The 13,637-nt window shown below is 43.6% G+C and overlaps 1 protein-coding gene across 1 annotated transcript in view; it reads right to left on the bottom strand.

Moving 5' to 3' along the window:
* The window catches only part of LOC118933440 (myosin-13-like), a 42,151-nt gene extending 33,035 nt beyond the window's left edge, over positions 1-9,116 (bottom strand). The window contains 7 exon segments of the mRNA XM_057499481.1: positions 3,438-3,524; positions 4,540-4,561; positions 4,563-4,649; positions 4,739-4,766; positions 6,827-6,983; positions 7,068-7,211; positions 8,913-9,116. Of these exon segments, the coding sequence (XP_057355464.1) occupies positions 3,438-3,524; positions 4,540-4,561; positions 4,563-4,649; positions 4,739-4,766; positions 6,827-6,983; positions 7,068-7,211; positions 8,913-9,116 (729 nt within the window).
* Between the last annotated feature and the right edge of the window lie 4,521 nt (positions 9,117-13,637).

Genomic DNA, 13,637 nt, shown 5'->3' with positions numbered 1-13,637 from the left:
CATGCTCTACAAATAAAATAACTGTGGGTTCGTCAATCTGCCATTGGACAGGGGAAGTTCATCTGGATTCATTTTGGAGCCACGGGAAAGCTGGCATGGGCGGACATTGAAACCTGTGAGTCCAAACACTCTTATTTGGCACCTTGGTATTTGACCACAGAAGCATCTCCCGTGAACCTGAAATCACATTATTTTTTGTCACTTTAGATCTCTTAGAAAAATCCAGAGTGGCATTTCAGTTATCCAGTGAGAGAAGCTATCATGTTTTTTATCAAATCATGTCAAACAAGAAGCCAGAACTAATTGGTAAGTTCTTAGGATATTGTTCTCATTGCCCAGATCAATCACACCGGGAAAAAGCGCCGAGTAAGTCATGCATAAAAGGCTAAAGGGACCTTCGTGTTTCACAGACCTGCTTCTCATCTCAACCAATCCCTTCGACTTCCCCTTTGTGAGCCGAGGAGAGGTGACCGCGGCCAGCATTAATGACGGTGAAGAGCTGCTGGCCACTGACGTAGGCATTTTGTTTCTTTCTTTAAACATCAAATTGTCGAGTTTATGAACTGAGAGGCTGCTTGGGGGTCTAACGAGAAAACTGGGATCCAGGGAGGCTGAGTGATTAGGTCCGAGATCTCAGAGGGTCAGTACAGATCCCAGCCCTCCCCACTGAGCTCCGTCAGAACAGTCAAAAGGGGAACACAGATGGTTCTCCAAAACAGCCCTTCAGTTCTCTGCTCTAGCATTTTAGAGTAAATTTTCACACGTTTAAGTTTTTTAAAGGTTTCGTTGGAACCTATCACCTTAAGAAACTTTAGAAAATGCAGAGAAGAAAAAAGCAGGAGAAACACCCCCACTCTGTAGCCGCTGCTCCGCCCCTCAGATTCCTGCTAGGACCCAGCTCCTCAGCACGCCAGTCAGACCCTTTGATCGTTAGCTTTGAGCATATCTCCAGGACTAATAACTAAATGCATTGGACCCTCCCATGTGCTAGGAAATGAGGTGAGTGGCTTTGCCTGCATTATCTCATTTGAGCCTCAAAGAACCTTCTGGGATAGGACCCTCTATTGCCCCTGTTTCACAGGTAGAAGCCAAGCCTTAGGAAAAAATACACAATCTGCTTGAAAACAGACTTTGTAAATGACAGGCTGTTTGAACCCAGAGGCCCAACCCCAGGGTTTGTATTATTAACTAAAATACAATTACTCTCTACCTCGCACAGAAGCTGTGAGAGCTTGCAGAAAGGGGTCTTGTCCAGCATCCTAGGGGCATTGCCCAGTGCCCGGGTTCTTGAGCTTCATTTTGTGACCTCTCCAGGTGCCGCTAACTGCCTTAAGGCAAAAAGAAAATGTTCACGATCAAATAAACATCAGTTAACTTAGGCCTGGTCGTTATGTATTTTATTTATTTATTTATTTATTTATTTTGCCTATTTCCCCTCACAAGAAACCATTCCACTGGAATAGCAGTACATTTTGCAAGCATTTAATTGTTTTATCCACTTGAAATCTGCTGGAAAAGACTTCCTAGTGAGCCTGCTATCCATCACGCTGTAAAGGATTTTTACTACATTGTGTATTTTTTTTTCAATTTTGGTATCATTAATCTACAATTACATGAAGAACATTATGTTTACTAGGTTCCCCCATTCACCAAGTCCCCCCCACAACCCCCATTACAGTCACTGTCCATCAGCGTAGTAAGATGCTGTAGAATCACTATTTGTCTTCTCTGTGTTGCACAGCCCTCCCTGTGCCTCCCCCTACATTATACATGCTAATCATAATGCCCCTTTCTTCCCCTCACCCTTATGCCTCCCTTCCCACCCATCTTCCGCGGTCTCCTTGGTTTTTATCCTCCTCTCTTGTAACTGGCTTCTCAAGCTCTTCAGAACATCTCTGATAACCTGTAGGACCATCGGCCTGACTTCTTTTTTGCCTGGTAATAAAAGGAAAATAAAGGGCCCCCTGATAATAAAGATTTCTTGTCTCCATTTCCCTTACTGCTTCCTATTGGCAAGCTTAACTCCCAGGCTCAGGCCAGGCTCCCTGGCTGCCAAAAGACCCACTCAGGGTCTGAGTTGCCCCCTTCTGGGGAACAAGAAGTGAAATGTGTGTGTGTGTGTGTGTGTGTGTGTGTGTGGTGTGTTTACTTCCTTCTCTGCTTAATTGGTCTCTACCACACTGTGGGCAAGTCTGAGGGCAAAAACATTGCCCTGTTTGTTCACCCACAGTCTGGAATGTAGTCAGTGCTCAGGAATCTCATCATTTTCTGAATGAAGCATAAGGAGAGTCCCTGTCGGGGCAGTGGAGGGAGGTGTGAGTGTTAAGCGCTGGGTCTTCAGTGTTTTCAGCTGCTTAGTGGAGGGGGACAGGATGCTGGCCTACAGATGTTTGTCTGTAGGGTGTAAGGTGGACAGAATAACAAGAACGATTGTGACTTTAGTCAGGACCACAGAAGAGGCCTACAGACTAAATAAACGGAGTGCCTGAAGGCATGTCTTTACTTGACACCGATGCCAGGTTAATGCATCCAAGTATGGGTAATATATCTCTGCTGTGTAACACGCACCCAGATCCCCTACAAGGTAGAGTTTAGTTGTGCACTGGGAAGACAGATGTGCAGATGGGCAATGCACAGAGGACCAAGGGAAAGAAAGGAAGGTCAGGATTCTGAGCCATAGTCTTTGACGGACACATCTCCTTTCTCATCAATGACCCTTTTATCTTTGAGAGGTAACAACAAAATGTAAGCTTGAGATTACCCAGCTACTGAGAGGTGTGATTTTCTGATGTACTTTTGTTATTGCTGGCATAGAAGGGCTTTGTTCCTGCTCCACTGAGCAGTGAATTCAGTAGAGGGCTGGATGTTTCATCATTTGGGCATATATGCCTCTTTGGCTGAGCTAATTCTAAGTGAAATGCTGAAAGAAGGGGCATATCCTTCAATATTTACAAGATCAACTTATTCCCAATTTTTTAGCTCATCTGCCTTCGCCAGGTTTCCCTTTCTTAATGCCTCCTGACATGGGGGAGTTCAAATCTGCTAATTTAATTCACATTAAGGTTTCCATGGCTAATAAATCAATGGCTATTGTTTAATGGATTCCTGCATTTAAATTGTTTTTTTATCTAGAGAGACCAATTTTAGCATAAAGGAATTGCTCTCTACTTGTGGAATTTGACTTCCTGTGATGTGAGGATGATGTGTTGAGGTGATGTTGACTAGTTAGGGGAGGATGGCTAAATCCTCTCTCTGCAAGATCAAGCCAACACATTCTTCAAAGTATATCAGAATATCTCAGCTGGATAGATTGATCTGAATGGCTTGGGGGTAGAATAAGGCTGGGTGTATTCCAGTTTCTGCAGCGATTTTTCATATCCAGCATTTGAAGAGAGTGTTTGGTTTTGGGGGTAGCTATAAATTGGACTGGGTCTTACAAATCTTGGGGAGTTGTCATTCCTCATGGTCTTGGCGTTTCCAAAGGCCTCCAGCAGGGCTTGGATGATCTGATTCTCCAGGGTCCCCTGATCATTAACAAGAAGAGGAAAAGAGAGGACTTGGGACTGTTCTCCGAAGAAGTCCCTTGGTGACTTGGAAGTGTGGTTACTGCAGACAGGGTCCTGGGAGAGACGTCAACCAGCCCAGCCTGTTGGCCAGTGCATATGTGTGGAGTACCCCCAGCCCCACTCACACCCACCAGAGAAGTCTCTGAGGTCCCATCCTGGAGAGGGTCTAATCAGTACAGCATCAGAGTGACTGAATTCCAGGCTCCATCTTGGTTTCTCAGACTGTCTTCTTTGGTAACATTTCATTATAAATCATGGATTTTGAGAACATATACCTCTCTTATTGCAGGCATCTGATCTATTTAATATAGGCATTTGGCTTCCGAAATGTAAGTAGAATGTGAGCAAGAAAAGTGACCCAAAAAATTATATGATAGAAACAGTGGTTCTTAAAAAAAATTTTAAGTAGCAAAACACATTTCATGAGAATGATTGCTCAGAGTCCTCTTACAGAAATCAGAGTTTTCCCCTTATCCCCATGACTGTCTGTTCTTCTGGCTCCAGAGCAGTTTGGAACATATTATCCAGTCCGGTGTTTCCCAAAGTCCAGGGATTCCCTGGACCAGCAGCATGGACAGTGGGAACATGTTCGAAATGCAAAATATCAGGAGTGTGAGTGTGAGACAGGAATTTCAATCAGAAATTCGGGGTCTGGAGCCCAGTGGTGGGTTGTTAACAAGCCTTCCTGCTCATCCTGATATGCACTTCAGTTTGAGAGTCACTGGCCTAAACCATTCCTTTCCCTGAGAAGGACGTGGAGTGGGTCAGGGTCTCTAGGCTGTTGCTGATGGAGCTGGTCTAAGCCCGAGTCCACTAGGTGGAACTCATGCCTGCCTTGCCCCAGGGACACCCCGGGGCAAGACCTTGTGCCGTGCATCTCTTTTGAGTACAGAGCTGTGTATACACTCGGGGCTTGCCCAGTATTTTAAGTTACACTTATTCCAGCAAGCCTCTGGTTGCAGGGGCTGCTCACCTGCATTTTGCCTGGCTGTGGCTTTCTTCTTGTCTCCAGTAACTGTGATTGTCGCAAAGTACTGGATAATACGCTTGGCGTTCACCATCTTCCCAGCCCCCGATTCTCCACTGTTGGTTTAAAAGTAAATGAAATAAAGGAGAGTGGAAGAGATGGCACTGGCTTCCAAGTCATCACCATGCTGACACAGGTTACTCACGTGATAAGGATGGACTGGTTGTCTCGATCTAGAAATGCAGAGGGAAGCCAAACAAAATAAATAAATAAATAAACAGCAAACACACAGAATATAAAAACAGGGCTACATCGGGGGTGGTTAGAGTACATGAGTTCCAATTCTGGCTTTGCTATTAACCAGTGGGTGGGACGATTTGGACAAGTCTGCTCTTTGAGACTATTTGTGCAGATTTCCCAGATGTGGGGTGTGTAATATGGGCAGCACGGAAAACGAATGGTGAATCGCAGAGTGAAAGTTACTCTTGCTCAAAGACCCTTCCCGCCTTGCTTGCACTTCCTCATCTCCCTTTGTAGCAAAGAAGGCAAGTCTTGGACTCAGAGCTTGTGGAAAGCCACAGCTTCCTATTAGAATTTAGGGACGCTGATTGGTTGTCATTGCATTTTTCTTTTACCTTACTTTGTAGTTGTGCAAAGTGATAATGGTTTTGCATTAGCATCAGTTTATGGGGTGAACTGTGTCCACCAAGATTCATATTCCTTACCTCCAGCACCTCAGAATATGACTTCATTTGGAAATAAGGCCATTGCAGATGTTCCTAGTTAAGATGAGGTCATACTGAAATATGGGCCCCTAATCCAATATGACTGGTGTCTTTGTCAAAAAAGGGAAACTTGGAGGCAGATATGCACAGACAGAACACTAGGTGCAGATGAAGGTAGGGATCAGGCTGGTGCTTCTATGAGCCAAGGAACATCAAAAATTGCCAGCAAACCCCTGAAAGCCAAGATAGGCATGGAGCCAATACTCCCTCTCAGCTCAAAGAAGGAATCGCACTGCTAACACTTTGATCTTGAGCTTTTGGCCTCCAAAACTGTGAAACAATAAATTTCTGTTGTTGAAGCCATTCAGTTTGTGGTACTTTGTTATAGCAGCCCTAGGACACTAATATAAATGGTGATATGAATCTTCCTTTTTTTTGAGAGGGCATCTCTCGTATTTATTGATCAAATGGTTGTTAACAACAATAAAATTCTGTATAGGGGACTCAATGCACAATCATTAATCAACCCCAAGCCTAATTCTCAACAGTCCCAAATCTTCTGAAGCATAATGAACAAGTTCTTACATGGTGAACAAGTTCTTACATAGTGAATAAGTTCTTACATGGTGAACAGTGCAAGGGCAGTCATCACAGAAACTTTCAGTTTTGATCACGCATCATGAACTATAAACAATCAGGTCAAATATGATTATTTGTTTGTGAATCTTCCTTTTAAAACTGATGTAACGTCAGTCAATTTGAAAAAAGTACTAAGTACATGGAAATGGCTAGGATTATAAATGTGAGAGAGGAATGACTAATGTTTGGCCAACACTATAGTAGATTACTTAAAAAAAATGCACATTAATTTTTTAACATAAGTAGCCATGAATGAGATTTTCAAAGTGAAGAAAAATGCTTAAAGTTGGCGTTCCTTGCTTTAAGGTTAGCAAGGAAATAGGAGGTAGTAGATGACTTTTAAGTGTCTTCAGATCTCAGATGCTCGCTTCTACTTCTTATATCTGCACCAAGTAATGTGACAGCTGAACAGTAGAAAGTGACATTAGGCATGATGGTGTGACAGTATCACCACATCTCTATTTACTGTGCTGTTCTGGAAATTTAGGGAGGAGAATGAGGAGTCTGAGTCTGGGGAAGAAGGCAGGGGAAGGACATTGCTATGCCCATTTCTCCAACTTTGCATTCTCAGGTGGTTACTAATAGAGCCTCTCTTCCAAGTGTGCCCATACTGGGGTGGGGGTGGGGGTTTGGAGGTGGGAACAAGGCATCTTCTTGTATTCCACATTCCCCCCAAATAAGCACGTGCTTAGTTGTGGCTTCAGTCATGAGCACTGGCTTATGCACCATGAGTGGGAATGGAAGATATGACACCTGTGGTTTTCCATTGTGAAATCATTTCAGTCTCCTTAGGTCACTGATCACTGCACCATTCAGGTGACCAAGGCCTGTGAAGGGCTCGAATAATTAACAAAGAACCCATTCACTGTAAAGGACTTGAATTAACTAAAAACTATTTCTAAAAAATATGGGTTGAAGAAATCACTCACCAGTCAGCATGAATTGATAGGTGTTGTCGGAGACAGAGAAGATGTGGGGTGGGGCCTCCTGGCGCTTTTTGCCTCTGTAGGCAGCCACCACCTAGGGGTTGTACACTGGCAGCCACTTGTAGGGGTTGATGGTGACCCAGAAGAGGCCTGAGTAGGTCTGAGCGGCAAATCAGAAAATGCAAGATGTGGATTTTGTTTTTACTCGGAGAAACGGAGTGAAGAGATGCTGAAGGGCGCTCACGTAGATCATCCAGGCTGCGTAGCGCTCTTTGAGGTTGTACAGCACCGCCGGCTCGTGCAGGTGGGTCATCATGGCCATGTCCTCAATTTTGTCGAATTTGGGAGGGTTCATGGGGAACACCTGGTCACTGTTCAGAGTGAGTGTCTGGGTATTGAGAGGAAGAGCACGTAATGAAGGGGACAGCCTATGATCCCAACCCCATTCTACCAATGTGGTGGAAGTCGTACTATATTGTGGTACAATCCCCCCATTATCATGGATAACTTTATAGATCATTTCCATGCCCAGAGATGATCCACAAATAACTATACTGATTAATCTCATTCTGGTCAAACTGCATGACTGAATGAGGTCTGATGCCCCCCAGTCAGTGTGCCATCCTGTGTTCCAGGAGTCGGTTACAGGCGTGCGAGTGAGAGAGGACTTCAGCCCTCAGGGTGGCCAAGTGGGACTCAGGATGGCCAAGGCCAGGGCAGGTTGCCTCTGTTTACCCCATTTTCTATGAATGCTGCGATAAGACAAATGTTGGAAGGTTGGAAAGAGCTCCTACTCCAATGTATTGTTCACCTCTGCTCATGCTGGTTCCTTTGTCTGGAGTATCTTCATTGAAATTATGTCCAGAAACCCTCAAAGTTCCACTCCAGTGCCACCTCTTCCATGACCTATTTCTCTCTGTCCTGTCTTTTCAAGGCTTCCAGAATTCCTGACATGCTCTGATAGTTAAAACATTTGGATTTGCAGTATGGTCCATGACTGAACAATATTTTGAGACTATTACTTAATTTTCCTCCTCTGTGTTTTTCCCCTGTTTCCACCATTCAAGCATACAGCTGGCCCTTAACTCCATTACTCAGAAGAGATAGAAATAGGACAAAAAAGAAAAAGAGCATATAAGGCTCTCTGGCTTTTGTTTTCCTAAAAGCTTAAGTCCTTAGAAGAGCTTTGAGGGATTTACTGGAAAGATAAAAGGAAGGGGATTTGTTGGTATAGGACCAAATCACTTGAGGAAAGGAGACTTTTCCACCCTACTTCCCTATCCTAGAGGGAGAGACACCCAAGACAGCATAAGGGGAGATGGTAAAGTCTGTGTATCCTGGAGCTTCAGGCTCTGTGACTTGTTTCTTAGCAGATCCTTCAGGAAGACACTGAGATCCAGTGTGGTATTGTGTAAGGTTCTGAAACTGTGGCACAACCCTGGGGGAGACCCCAAGAATGACTGAAGAAAATTCATTTCCAGTCCAGAGGAAAGAGGCTGAAATCAAAGTTAAGTTCAATAGCAATGGCAACGAAAAGATCAGTCTCATATGCCTGAGTTTGGGAACTGAGATTCATACCTGCCACATATATCTCGATTCCTACACTGGAAGGTAAACTTTGGGAAAGCAGGTGGTGAGATTTGCTTGTATGTGCAAAGTGATGAACACAGTGAACTAGACGCGGTGGGTGTCCAGTAAATATTGAATTGGACAGTGTCCTGTAATTCTCTGCATTAAACTAGGCATCGCCCCACAGCTGCCTCTGTACGGCACTCTGAGGCCTAGAGAGCTGTATTTGGTCAGTCCACTCAGGAGCAGGCAGCATCAATCTCTCCCTTACATAGCCTGGCGCCTACCACCCACACCTTCCCCCTTCTCCAAAGCAAACACGGCAAAAACTCTCAAAGCCCAAGCCCTCAGAGAAAGAAAGGGGCAGGAGCCAAGGTATATGCAATGCTAGTTTCCACGAGCTACTTCACTACAGAGTAGACGAACGTGAGCTGTCTGTCTGTAGGTTCCGATGGGCCAGCATGCACAAAGGAAAATGAAGATGGCTTTATTATCAGGGACATCTGAGATCCACGCTTACCCAGTCATCGAGGGTCTTGACTGTGACTTGGTCATTTTCCCTACTCTGGATCATACCTTTCACATAAAATTCTTTATCATCCAGTGCAAAGCAGGCTTTCTTAGAATCCAAAGGGCGATTCTGAGCCTACATTCTCCCTTTCTCTGGCTTCCGCAGGTAGGGAGCTGCTTCTCCAAAAATGGCCATCTCTACGTCAAAGTTCATGGCTGCAGGGGGCTGGGAAGACCAGGGGACCGCTGAGTCTGGAGCCAGGGCGGCTCCTGAATCGGAAGGATGCCACTCTGTTATTTCCATTCAGGCAGGGGCCAGATTCAAAAGCTACTGGGATTAACCTTCATCCTGCGGAACCTAGGACCAAGCCTAAGGGCCTAGAGTGGGCAAGTGGGAATGGGCTGAAGGGGATGTTTGACTCCAAGAGAAATGGTTGAGGCATTGTTTCATCTCTGATTGTTGATTTTGAGAATCTCTCTTAGTTTGTGGTTCCCAAGGGTGAAAGTCTGAACCAATTAGAGGAAGCCAAGGTGGTGCCAATAAAGGGAGGCCTCAGGAAGTTAATTACCTGTCATGTTTGAGCCCTGTGAGCTCTGTGTCACCCCAAAATCTTAAGGGTATCTGAAAAGAAAATTGGAATGGTGATAATTCCTAGTAGAGATTTCAGACATGCCAATGAAAAGTAAAGACTTGAGCATGAAGTATTGCAACACTTGTTAGCAAATTATAGGTAACCAAGTGATGGCAGGCATTATGGCCTGAGGCAATGATTTCAATCTTTAATACACACCACAGTTACCTGGAGCGATTGTTAGAACATGGATTGCTGGGCTCCAACCCTGGAGTTCTTGATTCCTGAAGTCTGGGCTGGGCTCTGAGAACATGCATTTCCAGCAAGTCCCCAGGGGATGTTGACGCTGCTGGTCCAGGGATCACATCTAAGCACTGCTGGCATAGACCCCCCTACAAGTGTGTTCCTTGAACCTGTTGTCTCGGCATCCCCCAGGAATGTGGTGGAAATGCAGAACCTCAGACCCACCCCAGCACACAGAATCAGAATATGCATTTCAACAAGGCCACCCCACCCCCACCCCAGGGATTTCTGCGTTTAGCAGAGCTGAGCAGTATTGGGCCAGAACAGTGGTTTCCAAACTTCCGTTGTTATGTGGCAGTGTCAGGATGTGACAAACAGTGTTTAATTAGATTAACATGTGCTTCAGAAACTCACTGCCTGGTGTGCATGCCCTCGTGTGTGTGAAGGGTCTTTCTGCCTCTGCCTCTCTTGCCCCTGCTCCCCTCCCTCCTATCTCTCCCCAGACCAAAGCCCTTCTCTTTGCATATTTTTGCTGCTTAGAAGCTAGAAAATCTGGCTTAGAGTCCTAGCCATTCCTGAACTTGGTCAAACCACTCAACTTCTCTGGGCCCCTGTCTATTTCCCTTGAAATGAAGAAGCGCGCTTTGCTCATTTCTGAGGCTCCTGCCAGTGTGGGGCTTCAGGATTCCTCTTCCACATCTGCATTTGCTTTTCCCACTCCCTCTGGCTCAGGTTCCCCTGACTCCTCTCCTTCTTCTATCCACATCTCTTTCCCCTGTCCCTTTCTCTCCTTCAAACTTCCCACAAACCCTCCTGTGATTGACCATAACATGGAGTTAAATTGCATACACACGTGTCTCCCCATCTCTCTCTTAAGAAAAGTTCATGTTTTTTAAAAGCCTTTTTTGGTTCCCTATTAAAAGTGGGTGAGTTAAACATTTCGTGCTTCATACGTGGACGTCACGCAGCCCCAGTTTACCCTTTCTGAAACTGCTCGTCATTGGTAGCTGTTGTTCAGGGTCCCTTCCTGCAATTCTGCCATTCTGCTGTGGGGTTCCACTCCTACAGAAAGAGAAGCCTGTGCTTCCCTCTGGGCCTTATTCAGGTAAGTTAGCCTTCAGGTTTATTTTGGCCAGAGGCTCTGCTGAACGGAGGATAAGTTTGCATAGTGAGAGATGGGAATTCAGTACAGCACCCACAAAGAGGGCCCCTGGCCTGCAGCTACCGCCCTGGTTTAAATTTTCCCAGTTACTTTGTGGCAGATGAGGGAGAATTCATCCATTTTGCTTTTCCCATTTCTGAAGGGGGTCCCTAGTGCTGTGCTTTTAAGTGGGTTTTACTACAGCAGGGGTTCTCAAACGTTGAGCCTTACAGGACTCCTTTACTCTTAAAAATGATTGAGAATCCAACCGGCTTTGGTTTATGTAAGTCATATCTACTGATATGCACCACACTAGAAATTAAAATGGAGGACATTTAAAAATATTTATTAATTCATTTGAAATTACTATCAAATCCATGACATGTTAACGTGACTCACATATTTTTGTGAAAATGACTGTATTTTCCCAAATCAAAAAAATTTGACAAGAGTAGCATTGCTTTTCATGTTTGTAACTCTCTTTAATGTCTGCTGAATACAAGACAGCTGGATTTTCATGTCTGATTCTGTATTCAGTCTGTTGTTATTTTTGCTGTTGTTGTTGTTAAAGTAATACTGAATATCCAGCCTTATACAATTATGTAATTTGGAAAAGGAAAGAGCATTTTAGTCACCTTTTCAAATAATTGTGGGTATTCTTCTCAGATATTATAAGAAAACTTGACCAGTGGTAGTTTCTTGAAGGCTAGTTGAAATGTGAAATCTGAAACTATAGTCACAAATATTTTGTACTCTGTTAAATTATAATCCATTGGCCAGTATTTGAAGTTTGAATGGATCTTTTTCCCATGCATGAATACCATATGTGAGTCATTTGGAAAATATTGGCTCACTGGATTATACAGAACTTCTAAATTTCGACACATTTCATTATAAAATAGAAAACAATCACAATCATTAATTTTGCCACTGATCTCATTAGAAAATTCTTTCAGTATTAGGAAGTTGCCAAGCTAGTGGTGGCACACATAAGTTCTCCAAAATTCTAATTTATGCTGGAAAGCTCAAATAAGTCATTAGCAACAAATACTGTCAGTTGTTTTCCTTGAAATGATAAGCACACTTCATTCCTTTTTGAGGAAATGCCTGCCAAATATCCAAATCTCTAGTGTGTCCAAAAACCCTAGTTTTTCAAGTGAAAATGGTGCTTCATGAATGAAGTGGTTATTGTATCTTGCAACTCAAACAAGTGCACGCGTGTTTCCTCGAGACAACCATCAGGTTCTGGTGTGCAGTGGGGGTGCTTACGTGGACCTGCCATTTCATCACATAGACTATTATAAACATGTGAATACAAGAATTGAGGTATAAAAAAAACAATTTTTACTGTTGCAAACTTTAAGTCATTTTTAAGTAAATCTGTATTTGAATTAAAAAAATTCTTTTTCAGGGTCAGTGAATGGCAGTGAAGAATATAATGACTATTAATACAATTTGGTGCCATGCCTAGATTTGTAATAAGGCACCAGAAGTTTTATCCATCCTTGTTTTTGCATCATTAGGTGTGAAGAAGGCAAATAGCACCTGGGTATTATGAAAATTGTTTTGACCTCATGTACCTCCTGAAAAATTCTTAGGGATCTCCAAGGATCCATGGGCCACACTCTGAGTGTGGTTGCTTTATAGCACAGGGGAATCTTGTCAGGTTACAAGTTTATGACCTTATGTTTTTTAGCTCGACTTAAAGATGGTACCCAAAGTGCTGGAAGATCAAAACCATAACAGTATTTCTCTGGCTGGGACTGGGGAACGTGAATTTTTCCCAAGGGCTTCAAACACAGTGATGTTTGGGTAACACTGGTTCAAAGCATTATATTGCTTTCTAAAAGCCAGTCTTTCTGAAACCATGGCATCGTCCTGCTGGTCAGACACGAAATGACGTTAGGTAAATATTTCTTAATTTTAATAATTACATGCTTATTTTTAAGAATATTACTTTATCAAAATCCAAAATTCTGTCAGCTGTAAGAAAAACTACTCTGTGTTCCAGAAATAAAGGGAAAAAAATGCAGCTAATGATCATACTCTTTTCATTGATTGTAAGATGTATCTCAAGTTCAGAGATAATATTTTGTGAAAAATGTGAAAAAAATTAAAAGTGATAAACTAGAGTAATATGTGTTTCCCATTAAGTGATGGTGCTACCTCTGTTAACTAGTGACATTAGGCAGTGTTTTCCAAATGTTAGTGCGTATGAGTCCAGCTGGGAGTCCTGTTGAAATGTATATTCTGATTTAGCTGGTCTGGGGTAGGGTTTGAGATTCTGCATATCTACCAAGTGTCTCAGCTGATGCTGATGGCCACACCTTCATAGCAAGCATACAGGATAACTTTTTTTTTTTGCAGAGGTAATATTTTAATAAAGAGAGGCTGTCATCAGGGTTTATCTTTTACCAGTCCATGACTGAGGAATCCAGTCCTTAGAAATGGTACATTTTACATCTGGTTTGCAAACACATCAAGAAATGATTTGAAATTAAAAATAGTCTCTTCCTGAAGTGGCCAACAGACTATGTTAGGGGTATGAATAGCCTCAGTAGTCATGCAGGCCACGGGAGCCACCTATAGCCCTTGATGATGCTATTCCTGGTGTCCAGCACAAAGCAGGTGCAGAATAAACACACTCATTTATTAAGCCGAGGTTTGTTGAGCATCTCCTACGTGCCAGACATGAGTGGAGCCTTGGGAATAAACTGGTAAGGAGCATAGTCACTGTCCCTGCCCTCAGAGGGGCTCTGTCACTGTGGTGCTCCGAGTG

This window comes from Manis pentadactyla, chromosome 4 (assembly GCF_030020395.1).
Source record: "Manis pentadactyla isolate mManPen7 chromosome 4, mManPen7.hap1, whole genome shotgun sequence".
NCBI classification, from domain to species: domain Eukaryota; kingdom Metazoa; phylum Chordata; class Mammalia; order Pholidota; family Manidae; genus Manis; species Manis pentadactyla.
This window is presented reverse-complemented; position numbering and strand designations above follow the sequence as displayed.